The following is a 13,113-nucleotide window of genomic DNA, read 5'->3' as shown; positions in this document are numbered from 1 at the left end:
TCAAGTCAACGGAAGACATCGTCATATAATGTTTTATAGAGATGATTATAATAATGTATTTTTATATAATAATAATTGTATAAAGACGATGTGTAATATTTATAGTAGTTTTAGCTCTCTGAATATATATACTTGGTGCTATACTCGAGGATTGCTCGTATTTTTTTCCGAAAGTTCGAATTAAAACTAACTCGATCCTCGGTATCATCAATGATTGTTGAATTTTATTCATTTATATTGTAACACATTGTGCCGTAAGTCTCCACGAGACGACAATATAACGACGACATAGCTTCAAAGAATCAAAACGAACTATATTTCTAATTTTATAAGACTGTTTTTGTAATTGTATAATAAATAAGTATTGACACATCTTAAAAATATATATAAAAAATAACTAATACGAATAACTTTCAACGCAGTCAATATTAATAATTCTTATTAAAAGTCATTAAATATTTTTTTTGTATCATCATAATTCTTCTAATTTATGAACAATGTAACATGCACTGTTTACATCTTTTGTGATACTCTTTGTAAAATAAAAAAAATATACATATATAAAAATTAATAATGTGTTTCTATTTTTATTTTTAAGATGTAAATAAAAAATATATTATTAAAATATAATTTATTGTATAAAAATAAATATTATAAAATGTGATTATTTCAAAAAGCCATGCCGAATGTTGCTCGTACCACGTAATGATTCTTCTTTCAACAAAGCTTCACCGAGGGCTTTATCTAGTGCTTGTCCGGCAGAGCTGAAAAAAAGGTTCATAAATATCTACGCCCTGAATTTACTGAGAGGATTTAAAACTATTACCAAGCATCCTTAATTATATCCGGAAGAAACGACTTGTGAAAACTCCCCGATCCTGGAGTCATAATCGTCGTGATTTTGCCCACGTATTCGCCATTGTCAGATTTCAATCCATAATTCTTAGGATCGCCAGTTATGCCGACGACGACCGAAACAGCTGTGCAATTTTCTTCCTCTGCTGACGGATCTACCACTGAACCGTTCAAACCTATCCTTGAAATAGTGACCTAAAATATAAATAAAAATTAAAAATATATCAAAATTATTATGTTAAAATAATGATTAATTTACGAGTAACGGAGCGTTTCCCATATTTAATCGAATACAGTCAAACATATCGTCGGATAATTTTAAATCCACTGCCCCACCATCCATGATTGCGCCTTCTATTCGAGGAATCCTGGTATTGTATAAAGCAGCTTTTACAGTTAACGATACTGCGTCGAATAAGTTACCGCCACATTCTAATATCTGCAATTTATTATATTATATCATTATTTATTATCAATGCATTATTGTAAGAGATCTTACGGATCTTTGGCATTAATCATTATTTATGCTCCAGATACATATTAACACACTTATTATTAAAAAGCTCGGGGACGGAACATAATCAGTTGTGCAAGTGATAGCAAGGCCTGCCAGTGACTGTTTGTTTGCTTTTGAATGTGTTAAAATATGCAAATTATGGAAATACAATATATATACATGATAGCAGAAAAAATGAATAATACATACTATCACAGTGAGAGTAAAGAAGAGATTGTGAATTCAATACCTTAGTTCAATAAATTAGTACAATACAATAATTGAAGAATAGTTAGGCATAAGAAAATGAGTACTGCCAGGGGAATATTGTACAGAGATGTGAATTTGTATATTAATATTTCGAGGACAATCTGAAAAAATATAAATGTAGCGGGTTTCCTCAATGGAATACAGAAACACCTTGGTGCATTGAGAAATACTAAATAAATGAATAAAATCAATCATTTACCAATATGTCGACATAAATTTTCCAGCAGTGTTTCTCTGGTACTATGCACAATTGATTAAGTTCAAGTGCTTGCGGTGATTCGTAACATCTCGTGAGACAATTTGATATAAGAGAAGCGAGTTGGGCACCACCTCGACCTTCAAATTCAGGCGTCGCGTTTGCAGAACTAAATTAATACAAATAAAATATAATTTAATGAGAAAAAAATCGTATCATAAATAGCACATGCATTACCAATCGACGAAAAACTCGATCTTTCCTTGTTTGCTTTTGTTTAACGTTGGAACATCAACTTCAGCTTTAATTCCGACAAGTATATCAGTATTTGCCAATCTGATCCTTGCTGATCCACTGGCGTTGCTCACAAGATCTGTTTCAAGCTCCATAGGTCTGTAATCGAGTCTCTTTCGACCGTCAGAACGAAAGTTGTCCTAAAATAAAAATGGAATACATGAAGAAACACGAATTTGCTTGACAGTTATGTTAAGATTATTTACTTGAACTCCATGGACGATATACATCTGCTCGGAAACGCTTAGCAATATCTCAGCCATATTAGCGGTTTATTAAACTTGTTTGACAGCGGCAGGAAAATTTTAGGTTAGATTGCGTGCGCAACATGTTTTGTTAGGGCCTAAATATACACGAAAATATTTAAAAAAAAGCAATTATTCTAATAGCTCCCTTCTTTATATAAATAGTATAATTTGAAAATAACCTTTTTAAACATTTGGAAAAATACTGCTTAAAAATTTATTTTATATATGGAATTCTTTAAATTCAAGAGAAACAGAAACATATATTTGTATATCAATGAAATTACACAACTCAATGAATTATTTCTACATTATTTGTGATAATCGAAAATTTTATTGATGAAATAATTCACATAAATATATTATTCTTAATCCCAATGCTGTGTAGAATATTAAAACACTGTACTTTTGATTAAAAAGTCTGTGATTTAGTGATAAAAAAATAAGTTCCGGAACGCTACATCCCTTTTAGGTGACCATTGAGATCAGTTTATCCGAACCCAATTGAAGACGATTACCCTGGTAATTTTGTTGTTGTTTTGTTTAGTTCTACAGCGAGTCTCTCTTTTCCTATATACATTTGTAATTAATAATAAATAAAAAGCATGTTATAAAATGAATTTTGTTCTATTTTAGAATGTTACACTTTGGTTATCATTTACCGTAGTGGTGGTCGTAGCGAAGGTCTAAAAGTTTGTGTTGACAAGAGCTGTTGATTCAGCGTTGGCGCGTCACAACTGTCAAGACGTAAACGACAGACGCCGTCGAACAGTTGTAACAATCTTAAACGATAACACTATTGCCAACTAAAAAAATCGAATCTGACCATGTGTCATCATAAATTTTAGCATGTAATATTAATTCTGACCGATTCGATTTCAATTCTGACCGATTAATATAAATTATGACAATCTAATATTTATTCTGACCGATGTATTCTGACCATTTACTATAAATTCTGAACCATGCAATATAAATTCTGACCAAAACCATGTTAAAATTCTGACCCAAAAAATACGAGCCAATAAATACATATAAATAAACTCTCTACAAAACTTTAAAATACAAAAATATTTGGCCATTTACTGTATACTCAATGTGCACTAAGGCCAAGTTTTTCGGGGCCGGACCTCCTTTTAGCAATAAGTACGGATATTTGAGTTGTCGATTGTATCGGTCCCTACAAAAGTATTTTTATAAAAAATATAAATATATCTTCTTCTAGTACTAATTAAAATATTTTATTAAAATTAGCATTTTGCAAGGTCTAAGGTTAATATAATCAACATGTAGATATTTTGTCATTTTAGTGGCAGGCGAAAAGGGCGTTTATGTCGCCATGTTTGAGTTCGGGCAGCGAGCTCTGGCAGCATTATCCGGGTTTTCAGTGTCGTGCGGTCGCCGTGTGTTCGTACGAATTTGACTCCCGCCGAATGGTGAACATGTCTCCAAGGCGCAGGGCTTCGCACAAGAACCGCTTGAAGGTTAGACTGACGCACTATAACCGCTAAAAGTTGATCGCGTGAATCAGCATGTACGTTTCCGTGACGTGACGTAGATGGCGCATAAGCTCACACGTTACGGTATTATTGTACACCTGTTGGACCATAACCAAATTTAGATGATTTTTTCAAAATATTGCGCAATCATCTCATTCAACAATTGATAAATGCCTTTGACTATCTGACTTTCTAAATACGTCCTACTTTTTTTGACATTTTAAACGTGTTGACGTTTTGCTTTAAAAGCTGTTTAGATTAGTGCTAATTGACATTCACACTGTCAGATTGTCATAATATTTGACCAAAATTGTTACTAAATCAAATCTTCGACCAAGAATCACATGACAACTGACATTCTAAAACCTCTTCACTCAGCTTCCTTACGATTTCTATCTATATAATATTTATTTTTAACTGTATATAATATTGTTACACAGTAATACTATTGTAGGTTATTTTTTTCTATTTATACTTGGTTGAAGTACATTCATTTTTAACCATTTTTCATATATGCCAAAAAATATGTTAACGATTGATTCTCAGAAGAGAAAAGGAATTAACGCAATTATAAAATACTTGCATTGTTGAGTTTTATTTTGTTATGAAGAAAGAAAATTATGTCATTATATAATTGCATGTATACATTTTTTTGTGCCAACAGATAAAGAAGGGAACTAAAATATAATTTGCCCAAAATTGTACACTTTTGAATTTTTTCATCAAATGCTTGCAAGTTAGGTTGAGATTGTAACTCAAATCTTCCTCGGTAACTTGAGGCGACCAGCAAAGCCCACAAACTCTATGCCATTTTACATAACATCTGTCGGGTCTTATTCTTAAAACTCACGTTAATTTACTGTGACCAAAATAATCATCCATCAACAAGGAAACAAGACAATAGCGTAAAGGATGGGATCACACACAAAGCCCTCGTTACGAGCACAAAATCACGTAAATAACACGAGTTTTGTCCTTACTGTAAATATTCTCCTCCATTGAGAGAGTATTTCTTTGTTGCAAAACAGATTCCCGTTGCAATGCAATATGACCCTGAACAATGCCCATCAAGCGAATTTCGCTTTCTAAAGGCGTATACCTATTTCGCCGTTCTAAGAAACAATTGCAGCGATTGGCTGGACGATACTTAAACCTGGACTTCGATGAGGAGAGGGCAGTCACAAGCAGTCACTCAAAGAGACCAGTAGATGCCCGTCTGCTCGCGGACAACATACCGTCATGGACAACATGCTCGCATCCTGAGAGGGACTTCACCATACAAGCACCTTAGCAGAGAAGGATCTACAAGACCTCTGAGGACCTCCCACCAACATCATCCCTCTGCCAGCTTCTCCACCACTGCTCGGAGAAAACATTCCGTCGCTTATTGTTTATTGCCATATGTAATATAATCTAATAAAATTCTAACTAGTTTCCACCTGCGTCTCACTGGTTACAAAGTCACACCCCTTAAGATACAAAACCTTAAACTTCTTTAAAAAAACAGTCATCACACATAAATGGCTGATCTTATGCATCGACACTGTGCTGTTTTTTGACTTGCCTTTAAGTTTTTATCATTGAATAAAATAAATTTGTTTTAATCAATTATTAATTACATACTCATTTATGTTTCAGACCGTCGATAACCATGATGACTTTCTTAGAAGGATTACCAAGTCTTTGTACTATGGAAAATTGCCGACTATCTCCTGCTTGAGTCTTCCCGTTATGGGTAAATTAAAAATAATTTATACATAATCGCTAATTTTACTTTATAATAATAATACAATTTTTGCTACTAAGTTTAAATAGCTCGATTTATATATGGAATTAATTGTATTTTTTTTTATTTTACATATCTCTTTAGAAAAAAATCTTGTAGTGTTTTTAAATCATAACATGTTACAGAATTGTCCGCTGACATTTTTTCCGAGGCTCAAAAAGGAAAGTCGCTAAAACGACTCTATTTAGAAGACGCTGCCGAATTTAGCAGAAACGCTTGCATTTCTCCGTGCTCATTGGTCCTGGCTTTGGTTTATCTCGATCGATTGAAAACGTACAATCCTGAATATGTTGCAAACATGGCTCCCGCGGAACTCTTCTTGGTCTCACTGGTAATTAGTTTTATCTACTATATTATATTCTATTATGTAACGTATTTTATTTCTATTTATGTTTTTGTAGTTGGTGTCGAATAAATTTTTACAAGACAGTGGCGAAGATGATGAAGTTTTTCCGGACGAATGGGCTACTTCCGCAGGCATGACATCCGAAGCTTTGAATCAGATTGAGCGAGACTTCTTACATGCTATAGTCAGTATAAATAATAATTATATTTTTAAGAGATATGTGAAGGGCAAAGATCATCATTGTTTTGCAATGGTATGACGAAGATGTTGTTTTATAATTTCCATGCAAATTATTTTACCAAACAATTTGTCATTAAATTATAAAATCATTTAATATGCATAAAATAACCTTGTACAATCTTTGTAGAACTATATGTTTATTGAAATATACTTTATATCGGTAGTGCCATAAATACGTGCCATTTTTACACCAGTTTTAAAACGCATAGCAAAAAGACTAGAGGTGCAAATTTCATGATTGTTTTGCTATGCATTTTGAAGTTAAAAAATATATTTATAATTAATTTTATAATGTTAACTTATTATTTGATAAGTAAATAATTCCATAAATGATCAGTTAAAAAAATAAAAGTGATCAGTTATTAACCCTTTGAACTCCTATGTCTAGGTGGGCCGACATTTTTTAAAAATAATTGAAATCTATTTTGATATTTTTTTATTGGAAACATCAGTCTATATTTTAGTTGATAATTGACACATTTCCTGATTTTTTATGAAATTTAATTCCGCACATAAAGGGTTAACTGATAGGCACTAGTAAATTTATAAATTTTAAAATGTCTGATTGTTGCGAAACTTCCATTTACTGTTCAAATCTAAACTTAACCTAAACAAATCGACTTAATAAAAGTTGAAAAACTATAGCTAGTTTTTAAACTTTTATTAGGTAGGTCAAGTTTGGTTTGTTTAGTTAATCGTTTCGGTTAAACACTAGGTTTATGAGGATAAATCCGTCAATTTTATGTCATTAAAAATAGATATAAAATAAGAAATTTTCAAAAATAAAAAGTGGTAATATACAGTCGACCTCCTTATAGCGTAGAGATTGGTACTTCGTTATAGGAATACTACGTTATAAGGGACAAGGCACCCATACAAAATTGAAGGTTAGGTTTGTTCAACTGTATTTTGTGAATTTAACGAAATCAGTAAACTATACATTTTTTCCCAATTTTTTTTGTATTAAATGACCTTGTAATTAGTTTGTAAACAAGAGCACGTGCCCTGTGTTCTTATTGTGACACACGCGCGAAGAATGTCCATGATTTTGCGAGTACCAGGGGAGTCAAATGCTATCTGATACAAATCAGACCAGAATTCTGATTGATACTTTTTGCTAGTATAAATATAATTTCATTAACAAGAGTAGTTTAAATGTATAATATCAAACAATTTATTTATAATTTCACTAATCAATATCAGTGAAACTATTTATTCACTGTGGGGATAATTCAGTACGCGTACGTTCGGAACGTCATTGAGTATTACTTGTTATATCTGTGATACTAATGTTTTTATCTTTACAGGATTGGCGAGTGTTTGTGAGCGAAGCTCAATTTGACACGTCTCTGGAATGGCTCGAGCATCAAATATCAATGCGGCAGGCAAAATCGCGAGGATGGTTTACCTACACTGACCTGGCAAACATCAGCAACACTTGTGATAACGGAGCGTTGATGAAGTGCTTAGCGACCGTCTACGCCGCCCTATCCATAAGTTATTTAGCTAGCGTTTATACAATTGTTGCTTCGTCTCTAATAGTCTCCCACAGTCTGATGGTCTTGTCCACTTCGAACGCTCTCTTGAACAACCTGCTCGACAGCACCGGAAGCTACTTATACCACGAGACGACCAACTCCTCCGTACCTGCTAAGATTGTAGACGATAATATTTTAAATTACGATACGACCGCTTTGGACAATTTAGATAGTTTAAATTATGAAGAAGAACGAATCGATAACGAGACTGTTTATCCCATTAATAGTTACACCCCAGACTTTGCACCAATTTATGTATCTTTTCTGAAAGAAATGTTGCAATTTTCCTTTCTAAGTAACCACTTGAGCAATCCAAAGGTTGATCTTTACATTGACAAGGAATTGTCCAAGGATTTAGGCAGTTGGGATTACTACAATAGAAACAATTGCAAGGATTTGCACTCGCCATTGCAAGTCATGGTGTGGACTCCGATCATCTCTTGTTGATAAAAAAACGGTATTAAAAATATCCAGGGTATAAACTTTGTAAATGTATTTATACAAAATCTCTAAAGTATTTTCTTAATGTGATGGAAATTTTATATTTTTCGACTAATTAGAGAACGTTTCATTTTTACTTTGTTGACTATTAACTATTGTGAGATATTCGATTTTAGTTGCTTTGTTGAGATTTGTTATCTAAAAAAAGTACAAGTGCGTGATTTCATCAATTTATATAATTTTGGTATTTGGCTGTCGCTTTATATTGGGCGGGCTCACACATATTATTAATGAGCCCATTGCACAACCTTTTAATTTGGTTATAATTTTGAATTTCAAGCTTTAATCTAATTATCATTTCGTAAATAGCGGTCACTATTATTTCATAATGAAATTGATTTGATGTAATTTTATATGGTTAATAATCGATACTGTAATGTGGTTTTCTCACGCGTTACTTTCTATTATACCTGGTTTCCACGGATATTTTAATTATTGTATTTGTGGCATATTATCAAATCAAACACCTGTTGATAATGCTATTGTGCGGTTTTATTTATTTATGTATAAGTTTCAAAAGCGAAAAAAATACATAATCTATTACTTGTATTTATTCCTATAAATACTCGATTAAAAATTGATTTTTGTAATTTTTAATAAAAATTCCGAAAAATAAGTACAAATTTTTATTATATAAATCAGGCACTGTATTTATATAAATTATTAAAAATAATTATTGTAACAACATAAAATTTGATGATCATTGTTGATTTTTTAAATTGTTGAAATAAAAAAAAATTAAAAATATTTCTTTTAATTAAATTCCTACCACCTTAAATTTTATTTCATTCATTATTTACATATTTAACCTTTGTCACTCGTTATGTTTTCCTGATGAATTCATTATTACTAGAATTTAATTCAATAAAAATGTATAATTTTAATTTATTTTATCATACAATACTCCTTTCTCCTTTTTTGAACTTTTTCAGAAAAAATGACAAGATGACAAGGTTCATTTTACCGAATAACATTTTATAACTAAAACTGTTGTTCAATTTTGAGCCCAGTTTGAAAAATACTTATATAAATAATAAGAGAATTAATTTTTAGCCCTTTTGTATCGTATTGCCATATTATTACCACCGTCTTTTATCCATCCCTCGTACGACATTGCTGTCTGTCGCATCTCTTCTCTTCTGTCTGTATATCTTTGATTATTTCGAGAACAAATTGCTTAATATATATGCAGATTTTATAAATGGTTTATCTTTTACACCAGCAGTTTCCAAATTAGGGAGTGCGCCTGCCTGTGAAAAGCATATTTTTCAGTTTTTGAAGGAAAATTTATTTTTATTATTATAAAATGTGCCTGAATTACTTTATCAAATAAGGGGATGAATATGGGGTAACATAACGTTTGAAATTCACTGCCTTCAACAGTTTATAGCTAAGTAAATAATCTTATATATAATTGTTCTAAGCTGCTTCAGGACGCGCATATTTTAATATTTTAAAATTAATCATTCTTTGCTCAATTTGTAAATCGTATCTCTTTGAATGAACGGTGTATTATTAATACTCGTAAACAAATGAAATATATTTTATTATAATTAATAAAAATATAAACGGAGTTGGCTCGATGATTTCTGAGCTAATAAATTCTTTTGTTGTCGACCAATGAAAAATAAGCATTCAAATATAAAACAAGATGGCCGACAGTTTTAAATAATTTTGCTACGCGACAGTAATTTTCATTATTTTGTCATCTGTCTTGTTTGATTTGACACAATATAAATATTCGTATTGCAAATTAACTAGGTGTGTTATAACTATGAAAATGAAGTATATACATGTGTGTGAGGGTTAGAAGAATACGCTGATTAAACTATACAAACAATCTTCCTGTTGAAATCTTGAGTCCTGAGGCCGAAAAGTGAGTTTTTCCTTTTAAATTACATAAACATTATAAATGCTTCTGATTTAATGCACATATTCGTTAGATTTGACAGAATATAATTACTCGAATTGCAAATGTATACTTAGTACGTATGAGGATTGAGGTTAATGTCGATCAAACTATATAAATGCTAATAAATGTATTTTTTTATCTATTGATATTTGGGGATACTATCTTTCACGATGATCGCGTGACAATGATTGTGATGCAGTCGGTTATTTCGCTGAAAAAATTTGGTTACAGCAAAATAAATTAAAACTAATATTGCAGCAAAAAAAATCACCTAGATTGTTCCGTTCCAAGAGACGACTCGCAATATACATTAGTGTAGTTTCTTGGATGTTATCTAATAGATGACATTTTACAATGATTATAAATATGTGATTGCATACCTGGAATAATCGATAGCCAAAATATTTAAGTTTATATATACCAATTCTACGTTGTCGCCATTTAGGTCATCAAATTGTTCCATCATTGCTTCTGAAAAATAATTTAAAACAATAACACCCTTATCACATTATTACTACTAATATAATCCATAAATTAAATTTAAACAACAAGATTATATTGTTCACAAATATATGTACTCTAGTTGTTTCGAAAATGTGTTACTAGAAGCACAAAATCACATTGCATATACATATATCCAGGCCTGCCGAGAGGTGACAAATTACCGGGGCACGTTCTTCTTAAGGGGCCCGGCTCTAGAAAAATCATAGGATATATGTATAAAAAAAGTAAAAAATAAACTCAAATAATGAATCTGATCTAAACTACAGTTGTTTGAGATGTATGTGTTTCAGTTATAAGTTCCTTCAGCCCTTTTTGTACATATTATACGATAAATAAAAGAAGCGGAACATTGCCTTCAAAAGCACCCACTTTCTATGTAGTACTTTCACAATAAACATTATTATTCAAAGAGACAGATTGAAGTCGTTTGCCACGGCTCCGTTTGTGTTACAATTTAACTGAAAATTATTGTTGACTTTATTGCTTTTGGAACGTTTAAAAAAGATTAGACATGAGAGGAAATATTCAACGAATATAAATTAGTAGCAGTAAATTTAGGTGTTTGATCTGAATTTTTAGTTCGAATACCTAAGTAAAAAGCAAATAAATAACGAAAAATCAACATCAGCACCAGCTGAATAATATAAATTTAGTGTTTTTATAGATTGCAAAATAAATAAATAATACATTTAGTTTCATGTGGTTATTCCTAAAAAAATAGTCTCGAATCTATCCCGAATATATTTTTAAAACATGTCATTTCTATAAAATCATATCGGAATACATTTTCACCAGTAGATATATATTTTTACCAGTGAAAATATAAATTATCTAGCAGATGTTAGTAAAATTATATGCTTTTAACTTTTCTATATGTAGTAATATATATATTTACATACTGTATTTTTTGGTAAAGTTATATTTTCACTAGTAAAGTCCAAATACATTTTCACCAGTAGATACATATATATTTCTACTAGCGAATATTCTCCTAATGTTCTACAATTGGTCTATGAATTCTCCTAATGTTTTACATATAATTAAATAGATTCGTTGAGAGTTATTCATAGGGTATTCACTGTTTTGACTAACGCTAGTTTTTTTATTGACTCTACGATTAGTCGTTCGCGATTAGATTGGTTGTTTAATAAATCGTTGGCGATGTAACTAGCTTACGTCATAGTTAAAGCATTAAGCTCAATAGTCAAAGCATACATTAGCTAGTGAAAGTTTGTTAAACACGCTCGTCTAATAAATCGTTGGCGATGTAACTAGCTCAGGTTGTAGTTAAAGCATTAAGCTCAATAGTTAAAGCATACATATACTAGTGAAAGTATACACGAAATGTAACATTGTGAGCCTTAACTAAAACCCATAGTCAGTGTATACTTTATCAAAATTTATCATTTTAACCCTAGCATATACTATATAAAAAATAGTAATAATTCTATGATCTGTTTCTTTTAGTCTTAAATTGAATTGTAATTATATCTGAAAAATAATGGATTTTTAAGATTGTATTTAATTTGACCACCTGAAAATTTGCTGAAAACATCGAAAATTAACTATCTGTTGAAATAAGGGTGAAGTTTAAAAGTAAATGCGCAAATAGTTTTATCACAAATGCAAATATCCTAGCTGTATAAATTCATTCGATAAGTATTTCTTACAAGTATTATACATATATCAGTTTTTCATATATATTTCTATGGTTGATCCGCTACTGATGAGCTGCTGTTTCTGGTGGCAGCGATGGGAGTTTTAGTCTTCTGGGGGGAAGAAATGGAACTATTCCTATGCCTATATTTGAGAATAAAACAACTGTGACTGTTCTTAAATTGTCTATTTACATTGATGAGTCATCCTTTATCTCTCCGGCTCGCCGTATCATTGAAATTCAGTTTTTTCGCCTGTATCACATATTGGGCGCCACAGTTTCAAATTACCATTTACAAATGGCGATTGTGTTGATGTAATATATCGACATACATTATAATTTAATGGGTAATACATATTGAAAACTTATAGTTAATTTATATCAGTTTAAAATGCCATCAATTTGTTTGTATGGTTTTTTACAGAAATATTTTAAAGGTTTTCAATAAATCACCTGTGTATTAAAGACACTAGTTTATGGGCGCGTATGTACTATTAAAATATAAGTGTAATTTATAATAATTTCAATACACGTCTAATTTATTTTAATTAATGCTAGGTATTTCTAGCTGGTCCAGCTAAAATAATGTAGTATTGTCATGCTATTGTACAACGACGAGATGTAATCCATTCACTTAGTTTGTTAACTATTTCACTTAATAGAATAATCCACTTATTCACGTCAAATTTCCTAAGTAATTATGTGTACCGGAAAAAACGGCAGCAATTAAATTGCCAAAAAATCATCTCATTATCAATGCGGATGAGTGCGTTG

General features: G+C 31.2%; 2 protein-coding genes and 1 long non-coding RNA gene across 3 annotated transcripts; 2 read left to right on the top strand and 1 right to left on the bottom strand.

The window, feature by feature from the left end:
• Nucleotides 1-616: 616 nt before the first annotated feature.
• On the bottom strand, nucleotides 617-2,446 carry Rrp42 (exosome complex component Rrp42). The gene is made up of 6 exons (XM_088185561.1): nucleotides 2,318-2,446; nucleotides 2,055-2,251; nucleotides 1,821-1,986; nucleotides 1,115-1,294; nucleotides 827-1,050; nucleotides 617-764 (listed from the first exon to the last, which is right to left on the bottom strand). The coding sequence occupies exons 1-6, from the start codon at nucleotides 2,372-2,374 to the stop codon at nucleotides 665-667; spliced, it is 924 nt and encodes a 307-aa protein (XP_088041687.1). The 5' UTR covers nucleotides 2,375-2,446; the 3' UTR covers nucleotides 617-664.
• Nucleotides 2,447-3,724: 1,278 nt separating this feature from the next.
• On the top strand, nucleotides 3,725-9,011 carry LOC148235415 (protein CNPPD1). The gene is made up of 5 exons (XM_088186006.1): nucleotides 3,725-3,840; nucleotides 5,494-5,590; nucleotides 5,767-5,972; nucleotides 6,043-6,171; nucleotides 7,535-9,011. The coding sequence occupies exons 1-5, from the start codon at nucleotides 3,790-3,792 to the stop codon at nucleotides 8,210-8,212; spliced, it is 1,161 nt and encodes a 386-aa protein (XP_088042132.1). The 5' UTR covers nucleotides 3,725-3,789; the 3' UTR covers nucleotides 8,213-9,011.
• On the top strand, nucleotides 4,520-5,293 carry LOC148235416 (uncharacterized). The gene is made up of 2 exons (XR_015809598.1): nucleotides 4,520-4,809; nucleotides 4,884-5,293. It is a non-coding gene; the product is annotated as an uncharacterized LOC148235416 (long non-coding RNA).
• Nucleotides 9,012-13,113: the final 4,102 nt, after the last annotated feature.

This window comes from Plectrocnemia conspersa, unplaced genomic scaffold, assembly GCF_051122295.1.
Source record: "Plectrocnemia conspersa isolate PC_06_02 unplaced genomic scaffold, ASM5112229v1 ptg000005l, whole genome shotgun sequence".
Lineage (NCBI taxonomy): Eukaryota > Metazoa > Arthropoda > Insecta > Trichoptera > Polycentropodidae > Plectrocnemia > Plectrocnemia conspersa.
This window is presented reverse-complemented; position numbering and strand designations above follow the sequence as displayed.